The sequence below is a fragment of the Panthera leo genome, chromosome B3 (genome assembly GCF_018350215.1).
Source record: "Panthera leo isolate Ple1 chromosome B3, P.leo_Ple1_pat1.1, whole genome shotgun sequence".
Taxonomy (NCBI): Eukaryota; Metazoa; Chordata; class Mammalia; order Carnivora; family Felidae; genus Panthera; species Panthera leo.
In genome coordinates, this window is record NC_056684.1 from 80,694,735 (window position 1) to 80,708,553 (window position 13,819).

General features: G+C 38.6%; 1 protein-coding gene and 1 long non-coding RNA gene across 7 annotated transcripts in view; one reads left to right on the forward strand and one right to left on the reverse strand.

Moving 5' to 3' along the window:
* Positions 1-3,898: 3,898 nt before the first annotated feature.
* HEATR5A (HEAT repeat containing 5A) overlaps positions 3,899-13,819 on the reverse strand; it is a 121,684-nt gene continuing 111,763 nt past the window's right edge. For all 4 annotated transcript variants that reach the window (XM_042942914.1, XM_042942913.1, XM_042942912.1 and 1 more), the window contains 2 exons: positions 5,688-5,901; positions 3,899-5,367 (listed from right to left, as the gene is read on the reverse strand). In XM_042942914.1, the coding sequence (XP_042798848.1) occupies positions 5,060-5,367; positions 5,688-5,901 (522 nt within the window). In that variant the 3' untranslated portion in view covers positions 3,899-5,059. The remainder of the gene's footprint in view (positions 5,368-5,687; positions 5,902-13,819) is intronic.
* Positions 7,070-11,634, forward strand: LOC122222434. 3 transcript variants are annotated; one of them, XR_006203755.1, is made up of 3 exons: positions 7,070-7,130; positions 8,688-8,725; positions 11,320-11,634. It is a non-coding gene; the product is annotated as an uncharacterized LOC122222434 (long non-coding RNA). The 3 variants fall into 3 exon arrangements; XR_006203754.1 differs by having other exon boundaries at positions 7,099-7,355; XR_006203753.1 differs by lacking the exon at positions 7,070-7,130 and having other exon boundaries at positions 8,640-8,725.

The window sequence follows — 13,819 nt, forward strand, 5'->3', positions numbered from 1 at the left end:
GAGACAGAGACAGAGAGAGAGAGAGAGAGAACGAGAGAACGAGAGAACGAGTGGAGAGGGGCAGAGAGAGAGGGAGACACAGAATCTGAAGCAGGCTCCAGGCTCTGAGCTATCAGCCGAGAGTGTGACACGGGATGCAGGGATTCGAACCCACAAACTGTGAGATCATGACCTGAGCTGAAGTCGGATGCTTAACTGACTGAGCCACCCAGGCGCCCCATGTTTATTTTTTTATTTAAGTACCCTACACTCAATGGGGGGCTTGGACTCACGATCCCGAGATCAAGAGTCACATGCTCTTCCAACTGAAACAGCTAGGCACTCCTATGCTTATAACACTTACAGGACTTACTGTATTGATATAAGTGCCATAATGTTCCCTTTAAGGTTGATGTTGAAGTTCTCTCTTAGAGAAGTAATATTTTACTTCAATGCTCTATTAACAGAAATCCAATGTTATTTTCTTAGTCTTTCCATGATAAGCTTGGAAACAGTGGCTTAAATAGAACTGGATTCCACTGGTAAATTTAGCTCTATTTCTTCTCTTAGAAAAATAAAAGCTCAAGACAAATATACCACTTTGATTCAGCCAAGTTACTAATCAATATATTTCATTATGAAGAGTTACTAAGCTAACTATCACAACTGGAGACTTTTTAAAATAAAAACAGAAATAAACAATTTTTTATGTATTTTTCAGATTAAACTATTCACCTTTAAACAAATCAAAACTTACGTCAATATCTAATCATATAAACTGTTCCCATGCAAACTGTGGAGGACACAATTAAAAAACAAAACGTTTTCCTATTGACTAGAAAGCTTCTGGTCGCAACTTAGAGAAATACACCTGCAAACACCTTCAGCAAGGAGTGAGGAAGGCTGAGGGAATGTGGAGCCCTTGAAAAGAGAAAAGCTACCCTTTGACTGCCAGAGCACTTGTTTTGTCTCCAGCATGGACCTTGGATCCAAAAGATGGGTTCAAATCCCAGGTGTGAAGCCTTAATTTCCTTATCACTAAGGATACACTAAGGATATATTCAGTGTTGTATTAACAAGGTGTTACATTAAAAAAAAAAAAAAAAAAACCTATAGAATAGTGCCTAAATCAAAGTTCCTAATTCCATGATACTTGACATATATTTTCATAACTACTGATATTCATGTAACACCTTTACCCAAACAATTCAGAAAACTATATCATTAAATGATAAGTAGAAGTCTTAGTATTTCTGGGGGAGCATAGGTTCACAGTGCTTTTATTAAATCCAAGTTAGTTAACAGAGTGTAGTAATGGTTTCAGGAGTAGAATTTAATGATTCATCACTTATATTTAACACCCAGTGCTCATCCCAAGTGTCCTCCTTAAGGCCTATCGCCTAACCCCCACCCACAACCCCTCCAGGAACCCTCAGTTTATTCTTGTATTTAAGAGCCTCTTATGGTTTGCCTCCCTCTCTGTATTTATCTTACTTTTCCTTCCCTTCCCCTATGGTTATCAATTTTGTTTCTTTAATTCCACATGTGAAATCATATTTGTCTTTCTAGTAGTGACTTATTTCACTTAGCATGATACATTCTAGTTCCATCCACCTTTTTGCAAATGGCAAGATTTCATCCTTTTTGATCACAAATAATATTCCATTGTGTGTGTGTGTGTATATATACACACACCACATCTTCTTTATCCATTTGTCAATGGACATTTGGGCTCTTTCCATAATTTGGCTATTGTTGAAAGTGCTGCTATAAACATTGGGGTGCATGTGCCCCTTTGAATCAGCATTTTTGTATTCTTTGGATAAATACCTAGTAGTGCAATTCCTGGGTTGTAAGGTATCTCTGTTTTTGATTTTTTTAGGAACCTCCATACCTTTCTCCAGAGTGGCTACAGTAGTTTGCATTCCCACCAGTAGTGTAAAAGGGTTCCCTTTTTTGTGCATCTTTGCCAACATCTGTTGTTTCCTGTGGTGTTAATTTTAGCCCTTCTGCCAGGTGTGAGGCGGTATTTCAACGTGGTTTTGATTTGTATTTGTATTTCCCTGATGATGAGTGATGTTGAGCAGTCCATTCATGTTTTGCCCATTTCTTCACTGGATTGTTTTGTGAGTGTTGAGTTTGCTAAGTTCTTTATAGATTTTGGATACTAGCCCTTTATCCGATAGATCACTTGTGAATATCTTCTCCTATTCAGTTGGTTGCCTTTTAGTTTTGTTGATTGTTTTCTTTGCTGTGCAGAAGATTTTTTATCTTGATGAGGTCCTAATAGTTCATTTTTGCTTTTGTTTCCCTTGCCTCTGGCATCGTATGTGGAAAGTAGTTGCTATAGCCAAAGTCAGAGAGGTTGTTGCCTGTTTTATCCTGTAGAATTTTGATGGCTTCCTGCCTTACATTTAGGTCTTTCATCCATTTTGAGTTTATTTTTGTAAATGGTATAAGAAAGTAGTCCAGGCTCATTCTTCTGCATATCATTGCCCAGTTTTCCCAGCACATTTGCTGAAGAGACTGTCTTTATTCCATTGGATATTCTTTCCTTCTTTGTCAAAGATTAGTTGGCCATACATTTGTGGGTCCATTACTGGGTTCTCTATTCTGTTCCATTGATCTGAGTGTTCTTGTGCCAGTACCATACTGTCTTGATGATTACAGCTTTGTAGTATAGCTTTAAGTCCAGAATTGTGATACCTCCAGCTTTGGTTTTCTTTTTCTTTTTTTTTTTTTAAACATTTATTTATTATTGAGAGACACAGAGAGACAAAGAATGAGCATAGGAGGAGCAGAGAGAGAGGGAGACACAGAATCGGAAGCAGGCTCCAGGCTCTGAACTGTCAGCACAGAGCCCGACGCGGGTCTTGAACTCACGAGCAGTGAGATCATGACCTGAGCCGAAGTCAGATGCTCAACCAACTGCGCCACCCAGGCACCCCTGGTTTTCTTTTTCAACATTACTTTGGCTATTCTGCATCTTTTGTGGTTCCATACAAAATTTAGAATTGTTTGTTCTAGCTCTGTGAAGAATGGTGGTGTTATTTTGATAGGTACTGCTAGGAAATCTTAATGTTTAAGAACAAACTAAATGGGATGCCAGGGTGGCTCAGTTGATTAACCATCCCACTTTGGCTCAGTCATGATGTCACAGTTTCTGAGTCTGAGCTCTGCATCAGGCTCTGTGCTCTGCTTAAGATCCTGTCTCCCTCTCTCTCTGCCCCTTCCTCACTCATGCTCTCTTTCTCTAAATAAGTAAACATTAAAAAAAAAAAAAAAAAAAGAACTAAATGAAACAGACAAAAGAACTCAAAAATCAAATTAGTGAGTTGTATCCTGAGAACAACCCAGTCTAGCATTTGCCTTGACAAAGAAGTAGATTTCTGAGCTGAAATCCATCTTGTATCAGTACAGTTCAACAGTGATTAAGTATCTACTTGATGCCACAAAGGCAATTACAAAACACAATTCCTCCCTTGAGAAGGTGGTCTAAAAGGGAGATATTAAAATGCAATGCGATGTTCCATGCACAGAAGAACATGTAAAATATTACAGGAACACAGGCGAGGAAGCCGTTAAATCTGCTTGGTGTAAGAGGGGGGTAAGAAGTGTTAAGGATAGTTAACAAGGGGAAGTGGCATTTAAACCAAGCCTAGAAGGAATGGGAATCTGCCAGATACAACAGAGAGAAGGGCATTCAGGTGAAGGAAAGAGTAAGTGTATACTCAAATTTGCACAATTAGGAAGATAGAGAATCCAAACCATTGCTAAGAATGCTTCAAAGAAAGGGCTCCTCTGATAAAAATATCAAGTTTCAGAGAAGGTATATTATTTGCTCCAGAGAATTGATTTTCTGGAATCTGTGAGATGAATCAGTCATCTTTTGTAGGCAAAATAATCTCAAATACAAGAATGATAAAGAAAATTAGCTTTATTTATGTAAATTAAAAAACTGATTGTAGTGTTAGATTTTGTCAAGTGTTTTCATTCTGAACAATTTACAAGAGTATTTATATACAAACATAATAAAATAGAGTACATCACATTGTTCTTTCTTGACTCAAAGTATTTTTTCTCAATTCTGAACATGCCCCTATCACTCCAGTTTGTAACTTTTAACAGGGAAATGCTATGTTGTGACATAGTGCTTGATTCATACATATAACACTGAAGTGGAAGGAGAGTCAATGATCATTAAGAGTTAAAAAATATTTTTTCAACCAATATGACTCTATCATTAGGTTTTTTTCTATATTAAAATATGTTTCATAAAAAAACATACTTGCATTTGTTGATGATCTAAATTTGTTGTTTTACATAAACCCATAGTTGACCTAAATACAGATGTGAATCTATATTAAACTCATTGATATGAATGTCTGTCATAAATGAAAATGAACAAAATTGTCAGGAAGAGAGGCAACAGAAAATCCTCTGAGAAATTAAGTGGAGATGCCTCCTATTAAGTAAAATTTCCATTTCTTGAACCCAATATAAGCCAAACCAAAAGGTGATGAAAAGCCATGATATTTATAGACACCAGATCTTAAGTTACACTGTAGGGCTGTAGTTAACTTGTACTACTACATATTGTATAATTCTAAACCAAGTTTCCTAAATAGTTTTCCAATCATTTATGTTGTTTGAGAAATTCAAGAAAGTTTAATATAATTACTGAATAAGGCAGAATTTTCAATCAGCAATTGGGATACACTATAAATGCAGATAATTTATACTAGAGTCTAATCTGTATCTGTCAAAATATTAAGTATACCATAATGTGTATGGACTGTCAGAAGAAAACCAACTCATTTTTAAAGCAGTGGGCTGTTTAGTACGTTCAATTTTTTAGCACTTTCTTGAAATTCCTGGTGAGAGCTCTGTGGTTTTACTAAACTGAAAAACAAAAAACCCACAAAAAATGTTAAGTTTGACATTACTTTGAAAAGTCACAGCTATTTAAGACAATCAACCAGACCTCCAAGTGCACTTGTGTCTAAAATGTCACTTTTGTCCCCAAAGAGAAGTAATCAACTATTTTATTAAGGTGTTTACTATTAAAACAAAAAAAAAATCAGAGGAAATTGGTCTTTAATTGGATGCTTGCATTCTTTCCAGGGTTCTTGGTATGTTTAGATGTTGGTATCTTGACTTTGACACTTTCCTGATTGCCCTTGATAGCAGCCTCAAGGCGGGCTTTCAGGGCTGGAGAAGAAGCCATTACATTTTTAAAAACTGAAGAATACTGAGGCCCAATCTGCATGAGATGTTGCAAAGCAAAGTCATGTAAACTTTTCATTATGGAAGTTGCTGATCCCAGAGTATTATCATCCAAAAGGAAGGAAATGAGGATGGGCAGAAGACAGGCCACCAGCTGAGAACCTGGCAAGTAAATAAATGATATAAGTTCTGGGTTGAAGGGTGTAAATGTTCGTTATACAAAGTTGTAAACTCACTTGATCTGTTGATCTGTACACGTTTTTCCCCACTGAAGGGGGAAGAAAAATCCTTCTAATCTCTCAAATTAACACTCAATAATATCAATACTGGGTCAATAATATCAATACTGGGAATTAACCACTGACCTTTAATGTGGAAAAATAATGTTAAGTGACCAACGGAATGTTTTACATTTAAAATAACATTAAGTTTCTGATTTGGGACAGGTTTTTATTTAGTATGAATTTAGTGATGACACTTACGGTGCTGTTCTTCAGCAATGGCTACAAGTGCTTCCAAGACCTTTATGCCTTCTTGAAAGATCTGAAGCTCAGTAGTGTCTTCTGGCTTTCTCTGGTCTATTTCTTGCAATTTTTCCACAATCGAGGATACTAAAGAGTAAATATATGGGTAGGCAACAGCTGGATTTGGATATTGGAAAATAGAAAGTAGGAGCTGATAGGTCTTGATTTGTACCTAATCAGGGAAGAGACAAAAATAATATAAACTGTAAATATAAATTTACGTTTATATTAACATGCAGATTGTAATGTAATTTTTATAAAAAGAGAATTAAAAACTGTGAATTAAAAACTTTTTTAGATAAATCTCTTAAAAAAGGCGTTTAAATTTCTTGTTAAGTTTATGTATTTATTTTGAGAGGCGAAAGAGCCCATGCAGATGAGTGGGGGAGAGGCAGAGAGGGAGGGAGAGAGAATCCCAAGCAGGCCCTGTGCTGTCAGTGCAGAGCCTGAGTTGAAATCAGGCACTCCCAGTGAAATTTCTTTTTTTTTTTAATTATTTTTTTAATGTTGGTTTATTTTTGAGAGAGAGACAGAGTGTGAGTGGGGGAGGAGTAGAGCGAGAGGGAGACACAAAATCCAAAGCAGGCTCTAGGCTCTGAGCTGTCAGCACAGAGCCTGACACGGGGCTCGAACTCACGAACCGCGAGATGATGACCTGAGCCGAAGTTGGATGCTCACCGACTGAGCCACCCAGTTGCCCCAAAATTTATTTCTTAATTTATCTTTAATTTTGGAAGTCCAAGTGCTAACAGGTATTATAAGTGGGAGAACAGGCCCAAAATGGAGTCACCTGGGAGAAGTCCCATGTCACCAAACCAAGACTCAGTGCCTAACTTATAGTTTCAACCTCTCCCAGTATTGGAATCTTAAACCAGTCAATCCATAATTACCTGGTCAGCACTAGTGAAGTAAACTGCCTGACAGACCCCGGATATCGCCCTCACCCAAGGAAGGTGGCTTTGCCTAAAACAATCCACTCTTTGCTATTAACTTCCTCATCCCTCCCCATTCTGTCTAGAAATCTTTGATTTTGTCCAGCTCTTCAAAGCTCTTTTCAATTTGGATTCATTTCATGAATCGTTGAATAAAGCCAGTAAGATCTTTAAAATTTACTCAACTGAGGGGCACCTGGGTGGCTCAGTTAACCATCCGACTTTGGCTCAGGTCATCATCTCACAGTTTGTGGGTTCGAGCCCCACACTGGGCTCTCTGTTCTCTGTGTGGTGCCTGCTTCGCATCCTCTGTCCCCCTCTTTTTCTGTACCTCCCCTGCTCATGCTCTCTCCCAAAAATAAACAAACATTTGAAAAAATTTACTGAGTTGAATTTTGTTTCTTGACAGATTTGGGGCAATGTGGTGCCAAGGAAACTTCGAAGGTTTCAGGGATAAGGAGAAACACAGGTTGGACTGGTGGTTCAGTCTGCAGTCACCATTTGTTGGGGTCTTCTGGTTCCGCTCCTTCCCCAGCCCTCATTTCCACACTGGGAATTGCTGGTGGTGCACGCAAGGGCTTCTACTGGCCAGTCCGCAGTAACATCAGTTTTGTTACTCCTGGTGTGTTAATGTGCACATGAAGTAAAGGCTACTGCAGATGGAAATCTAGGAAGCCAAAAAACTGCAAAATTGGTAGGCACAGGTGGAGTACATAAAAGTTGTCAGAGTGTTTGCTACGTGACTCTAAGACTCCTGTGTAGGATAAACTGATCATGGAGTGGGTTAGACAGACACAGGTTACCCACCAACCTCAAGAAAATTTCTTTGCAGCAAAGTACACTGTAAAACACCACACAATCCCCAACTCAGCAGCACATCCTTCATAGGTATTAGTTTGGCTCCGAGAGACCCAAAGACTTCAAAGAAATGGGATCCTTAAATTCCAAAAAGTTAAGCACTGCACCTTCTGGCACCTGCTTATGTCTAACAACTATTGTCTCTGTAGCCATAAAGACCTACAAAAATGGGAAAATCTTACCAAAGGCAACCTAGAATTACAATGGCCATTATGGAGAAAGTGCCAATTAGACAAGGTCATTTATGTAAGACATGCACTTAAAAGCAAGGGTTCCCAAATTCAAAAAGGATGGGATACCAATTTTAACTGTTATGCAGAAGCTTCCAGAAGCCTTCAAGATTCCAAAATAGCTTCACTGAAAGTTTCATTGCAAAAAGCAAATAAACAATTAAAGACACAAAAGGTATGTAAAACAACACCTCCTGCACTGCAGCCCCCTGGGTGCCCGTGATCAAAACCCTGGCACAGAAATTGAGGTCTCGTTTCTAATTAATTAACTGCAATACTGGAAAAAAGATTGTTCTTAACAGTTTTGTGCAAATCCTTCAATACTAATTTGAATGTCCCCATATGGGCCCCATATGGGCCCCTCCCAGAGCTGACGAGATTGAGGGAATTTCTGGTACACTGCTATGTTATTCTTTAAATAGACAAGGAAAATTGTCAAAAAAAATTAAAATTGATGGAAACCTCACCACATCCTGGTAGATACTGAAGCTACACTGTCTAGGTAAATCCCATTCACGGCCTGCACATGGGATCCTGGCCAAACTGGTAGAAGCCAACTAAGGAGGATAATCCTTACCAGAATCCACTCTCCCACATCTCTGTAGTAACCAGGAGAGAGAGGAATATAAAACATCTTTTGCACCCTCTTTGAGGATGCCTTTTGAATTCAAGGGGTTGTTCGATATGGCCAGGAATATTTACTATTTGTCCTAGCTAAAACCTTACATAGTATTTGAAATAACTTTTTAAAAAAGTAACTCTATGATTAGAAGTTGGCCAAACCGGAAGCTGATTTTCAGAGCCTAATGAGAACATTTAAGGATTCCTTCCCTAAGCTAAAATGAAACTATGTGCCCACTAAAACATTCCAAAAACACACAACTCTAAATCTAAAACACAGGCATCTTTTGATTTCCATCTCTTTGAATATCTTCCAGATATAAGAAAGCAAACTGAAGATAATGTGGCTGCACAGGTGGGTCAAGCTATGAAGTCTTTTAAGTTGCAAATCAATTCTTTGAGGAATTAAAAGCAACCATCCTTACTTTACAAACCTTTGCAAAACTAGAAATGAAGCTCCAGAAACAATTCAAAATCTACCCATCCTTTTTATCAATCTAAAAACCTTCCCTTTTATAAGTATTGTAAAAATTCAGGCCAAAGGGAACAAAAGTCCTTTCTGGAAGAACTTGCATTCTTTGCAGTGCCTTTGAGATGTAAATAGTTTATCAGGTATTCTTTGGGAACTGTTACCTAGACCATCCCCAATTCCTAGGACTGAAGGAATAAAAAGGGAGAAAGGCTTTTAAAAAATATAAACTGCTATACAATGGAATATTAGCCATCAAAAAAATGAAATCTTGCTATCTGCAATGATGTGGATGGAGCTAGAGAGTATTATGCTGAGCAAAACAAGTTAGAGAAAGACAAATATGATTTCACTCATGTGAATTTAAGAAATACAAGCAAAGGGCAAAATAAAAGAGGGGGCAAACCAAGAAACCAACTCTTAAGTCTAGAGAACAAACTGATGGTTACCAGAGGTAAGGTGGGTGGGGGAAGGGCAAAATAAATGATGGGGATTAAGGAGTGCACTCATCATGGTGAGCACTGAGTAAGAATCGAGTTGCTATACCTTTCACCTGAAACTAATATAACATTGTATGTTAACTATACTGGAATTTAAATAAAAACTTAAAAAAATATATAAGCTGCTATAGAAAATCCCATGCCACAAATCTAGTCCACAGCTTCCATAAGATTATCTGTCAAGACAAATCTTAAATGTCTTTTCTACAAATATTAGTAAAGAAAACTTTAGCCATTTGAGCAGATAACCTTATCTCAGCAGGCAGAAACACAATGTGGACCCAACTGCTCTTTTTAAAAAATTTTTTAAAAATGTTTATTTATTATTGAGAGAGAGGAAGAGACAGGCAACACAAGAGGGTGAGTGTATGTGTGGCGGGGGGGGGGGGGGGGGGGGGGGGCGGGGGAAGGGGGAGACACGGAATCTGAAGCAGGCTCCAGGCTGTCAGCACAGAACCCAATGTGGGTCTTGAACCCATGAACCGCAGAGATCACAACCTGAGCTGAAGTCCAATGCTTAACCGACTGAGCCACCCAGGTGCCCCTTGGATCCAACTGCTCTTTAATCAACTAGTGAGTTTGCATCATCATACCCAACTCATGGCTAACATTTTAAATGAAAGCTGTTTACTTGGGAACATTTAAGGAGTGACCAGGCAGGGCTATCAGTTCTCCACTATTACTGATTCCAAACACCTTGACGCCAGGACCCCTGGCTCCAGGGCATAAGGAACTTATTTAAGACACCTGAGCACTCAGTCCTTGTTTGACCAGTTCCTGGATGCCTGAGAGGACATATACACCAGACCACCATCCTCAGTAAAACTCCAGACTTCCTAGCAAAGATGAGAGTCATGTTCCTTTTTCTTTCTGAGTCTCCCCAGATGGTTTGTATCTGCTCTGTCTTCAATAAATTCTCTTGCTTCCTTTAGGCTTGTGTTTTATTTCCACTATGCGCAAAGCCAAGTACCCTCTTTGCGGGCCCTGTGGCACCCCTTTGGGTCCTCTGACTTTGCCTGCTGACATCAGTCTACTTAAAAATAGTTTCTAAAAATCTTTTTGGTGGGGTGCCTGGGTGGCTCAGTTGGTTAAGTGACTGACTTCAGCTCAGGTCATGATCTCACAGTTTGTGAGTTCAGCCCCGTGTTGACCCCGTGCTGACAGCTTGGAGCCTGCTTCAGATTCTGTCTCTCTCTGTCTCTCTGCTCCTCCCCAACTCGCTCTCTCTCTCTCTCTCTCAAAAATAAACATTAACAATATTAAATAAATAATAAAAATAAAAATCTTTTTGGTAACTTGAAACCTTAAAAATTATACTGAGATAAGTTGAAAGAGAGATCACTGAATATCTAGATCATTTCCAAATAAAATAAAAAACTGAAACAATTACTAAACATAGTTTCATCTATTTTTGGCTTATTACAAAGAAACTTAAGATAGGTGGGTCTATTAATAAACATGTTTGGTTCCCAGGGCACCTGAGCGGCTCAGTCGGTTAAGCATCTGACTCTTGGTTTCGACTCGGGTCATGATCTCATGGTTTGTGGGTTTGAGCCCTGCACTGGGCTCTGCACTGGCAGCACGGAGCCTGCTTGAGATTCTCTCCCTCTCCCTATCCCTCTGCTTCTTCCCTGCTTGTGCTCTCTCTCTCAAAATGAGAAAATAAACATTTAAAAAAATCCAAATGTTTGGTTCTCCATGGAAAAATTTACTATGAGGAAGAGTATCTTTTGAGCAATTACAAAATGTATTCATAAATTTGTCAATCTGAAGAATGTTGGTGTAACAGTTCATAGTTATTCACTTAGTTTTCCATTAAAAATTAAGGTTTCCGAGGGTTAAAAATTTTAATATATGTAATTAAACTACTAGAAATAATTGTCAGCAAGCCCTCTATAGACCCCAATAGTTAAGACCAGAAATAGACAAGATTGCTTAACTCATATGCTAACTGAAACCCATTGTTCTTATTTCTTTTAGTATTTTCTTGATGCATTGATGAGAGACATTTTGCAATGATCTGAACACGACTGCCAGGCCAGAAAAGCCCTGATAGCAACTGCATGCCTAGAAGACCACATTTCAGTCCCTTCCCTGCCCACGATCATATGCTGAACATATACCAACCCCCACCCATGATCCTGTGCTGCCTGCCCTCCTGCATGTATCTCCCCATTCTTCCCCTATAAAACTCCAGGTGTCCATTTTGTTGGCAGAGAGGTAGTTGTTAAGGCTTGAGCCACCTCCCCTGGCTGCCAGCACCCAAAATAAAGTTCTGCCTTTCTCTTTTCCAAACCGTTGTCTCTTGAGTGATTGGCTTCTCTTGCAACTAGTTTATCTGAGTTTGGGAACAGTGTTGGCAAACCCAGACAGGAGCTATGCTTTCAATGTGTCCAACTGCCTTGGGACTCCCAGGAATGGAGCAGTTTGCTGAGGCAGCTCACAGGGCTTACCCATTTGTTTCCTGAGTTAGTGGCTGTGATGCATCAATCAATAATAGAATCATCTTTGTATACTAGGAAAGTAGGATGTGGGTTTTCAGTAAAAGAAACCATGAGAAATGCAGATGCAATTTTGTTGAGGGAAGAGAAAGTAATTCTGTCCTAAAGTGAGGCTGGTGATTTCAGAATGGGAAAGAGGAAAATCAGAGAATAAAATCCAAAGGTACAAAATAAAGTTGTAGAAAATTTGTGATAAGGGATCTTGGGAAAGGAATTTTATGCATGGTCAAGCTGCCTAAGATTGGAATAAATTTGTTTAAATAAAAAAAGGAAATGAGCTTTAATATTAAAAATACACTGGTACAAAATTAGAATTTGGTTTTCTCTCTATTAAAAGGACACAGTTTTCTTGGATTACTGGTCTGCTCTTGATAAGAGATTATAAAGGTTTTTCTTTGGCTTTTAAAATAATCTGCCTAGAAAACAAAGATTCTTTATCAAAATAATTCCGTGTTTCATATTTTCTTTATCAAGTCTTTGATTCCTTTTTTTTGAAAAAATTTTTTTAACATTTATTTATTTTTGAGACAGAGAGAGACAGAGCATGAACGGGGGAGGGTCAGAGAGAGAGGAAGACACAGAATCTGAAACAGGCTTCACGCTCTGAGCCATCAGCACAGAGCCTGACGCGGGGCTTGAACTCACGAACCTCGAGATCATGACCTGAGCCGACGTCAGATGCTTAACCGACTGAGCCACCCAGGCGCCCCATCAAGTGTTTGATTCCTTAAGAAAACAATCTTTCCTAGTAAAAGAACTAAGTTTTTGTTTTTTTTGTTTTTTTTAAGACAAGTATGTAACTTTCTGTATTGCCTGTGAAATCTTTAACTGTCTTTCTGGTTAAATGGATAACCAAGTAATGTTTCCCAGTGACCTATAGTCCTACTATTTGACCAAATATTTTAAAACCTTTTGATATTATTAGTAAACTTCTCCAAAATCTAATTCTAAATGAAATCTTTTTTTTTTTATTTTTTATTTTTTTAACGTTTATTTATTTTTGAGACAGAGAGAGACAGAGCATGAACGGGGGAGGGGCAGAGAGAGAGGGAGACACAGAACCGGAAGCAGGCTCTAGGCTCTGAGCCATCAGCCCAGAGCCCGACGCGGGGCTTGAACTCACGGACAGTGAGATCGTGACCCGAGCTGAAGTCGGACGCTTAACCGACTGAGCCACCCAGGCGCCCCTAAATGAAATCTTTTGATTTGGAACCAACTCCGGGATTTTTCATATGGCTCCTAGAAAATCACAAAAGAAGTGTTCTTGCTCCTTATAAAAACAAAGCTGTTAAACTGATTAGGCTATTTGATATTAAATTATGTGGGAAGCATTCTCAAAAGGAAATAATACTAAGTCTTCTTTATGTTGTATTTATGTAGGTATAGGTTATAAATGTTACAGAAAAAATGAAACTCCTGGAAATCTGACATGTCCTAATATTATGTTATTAGTCATAATTCCCATTATTACCTTAAAATATTGTGTCATAACCAATTTTCATGTCAGCTGCATTTATAATGAACTGTCATCAGAGCTTTAACCATGGACATTTTTAAGTCTTCTATCATGTACAATTACTGTTTTACTCGATGCTTTTGCAAATGTGGGACTCATGGAAAAGACCCTACCAACAACTGATGCCAATGCAGAGTACAAGATGTTGAACTTTGGGTGTGTATTTCACAACTTAAGACGGTTCCTATGGACATCTGGTCCTGTGCAAATACTGGAGACCTTGAAATCAAATTGACTAGGAAGAGAAGTAGCAGACATCAAGGTAGATTGCTTCTATTCAAGATGTCAGATCAAGACTTCTCACTATAACTAAACATGAAATTCTCTCTTCTCTTTCTTCCTTTACTTTGGTACTAGTCTGGGGAAAGATAATGCCATCATCTGTACCTCCCAGGCCATTCTTAATAAACTACAATAGATCTCCTTAGAAGTTACTTACTGAGTCTGACTTTATGGCCAGAAC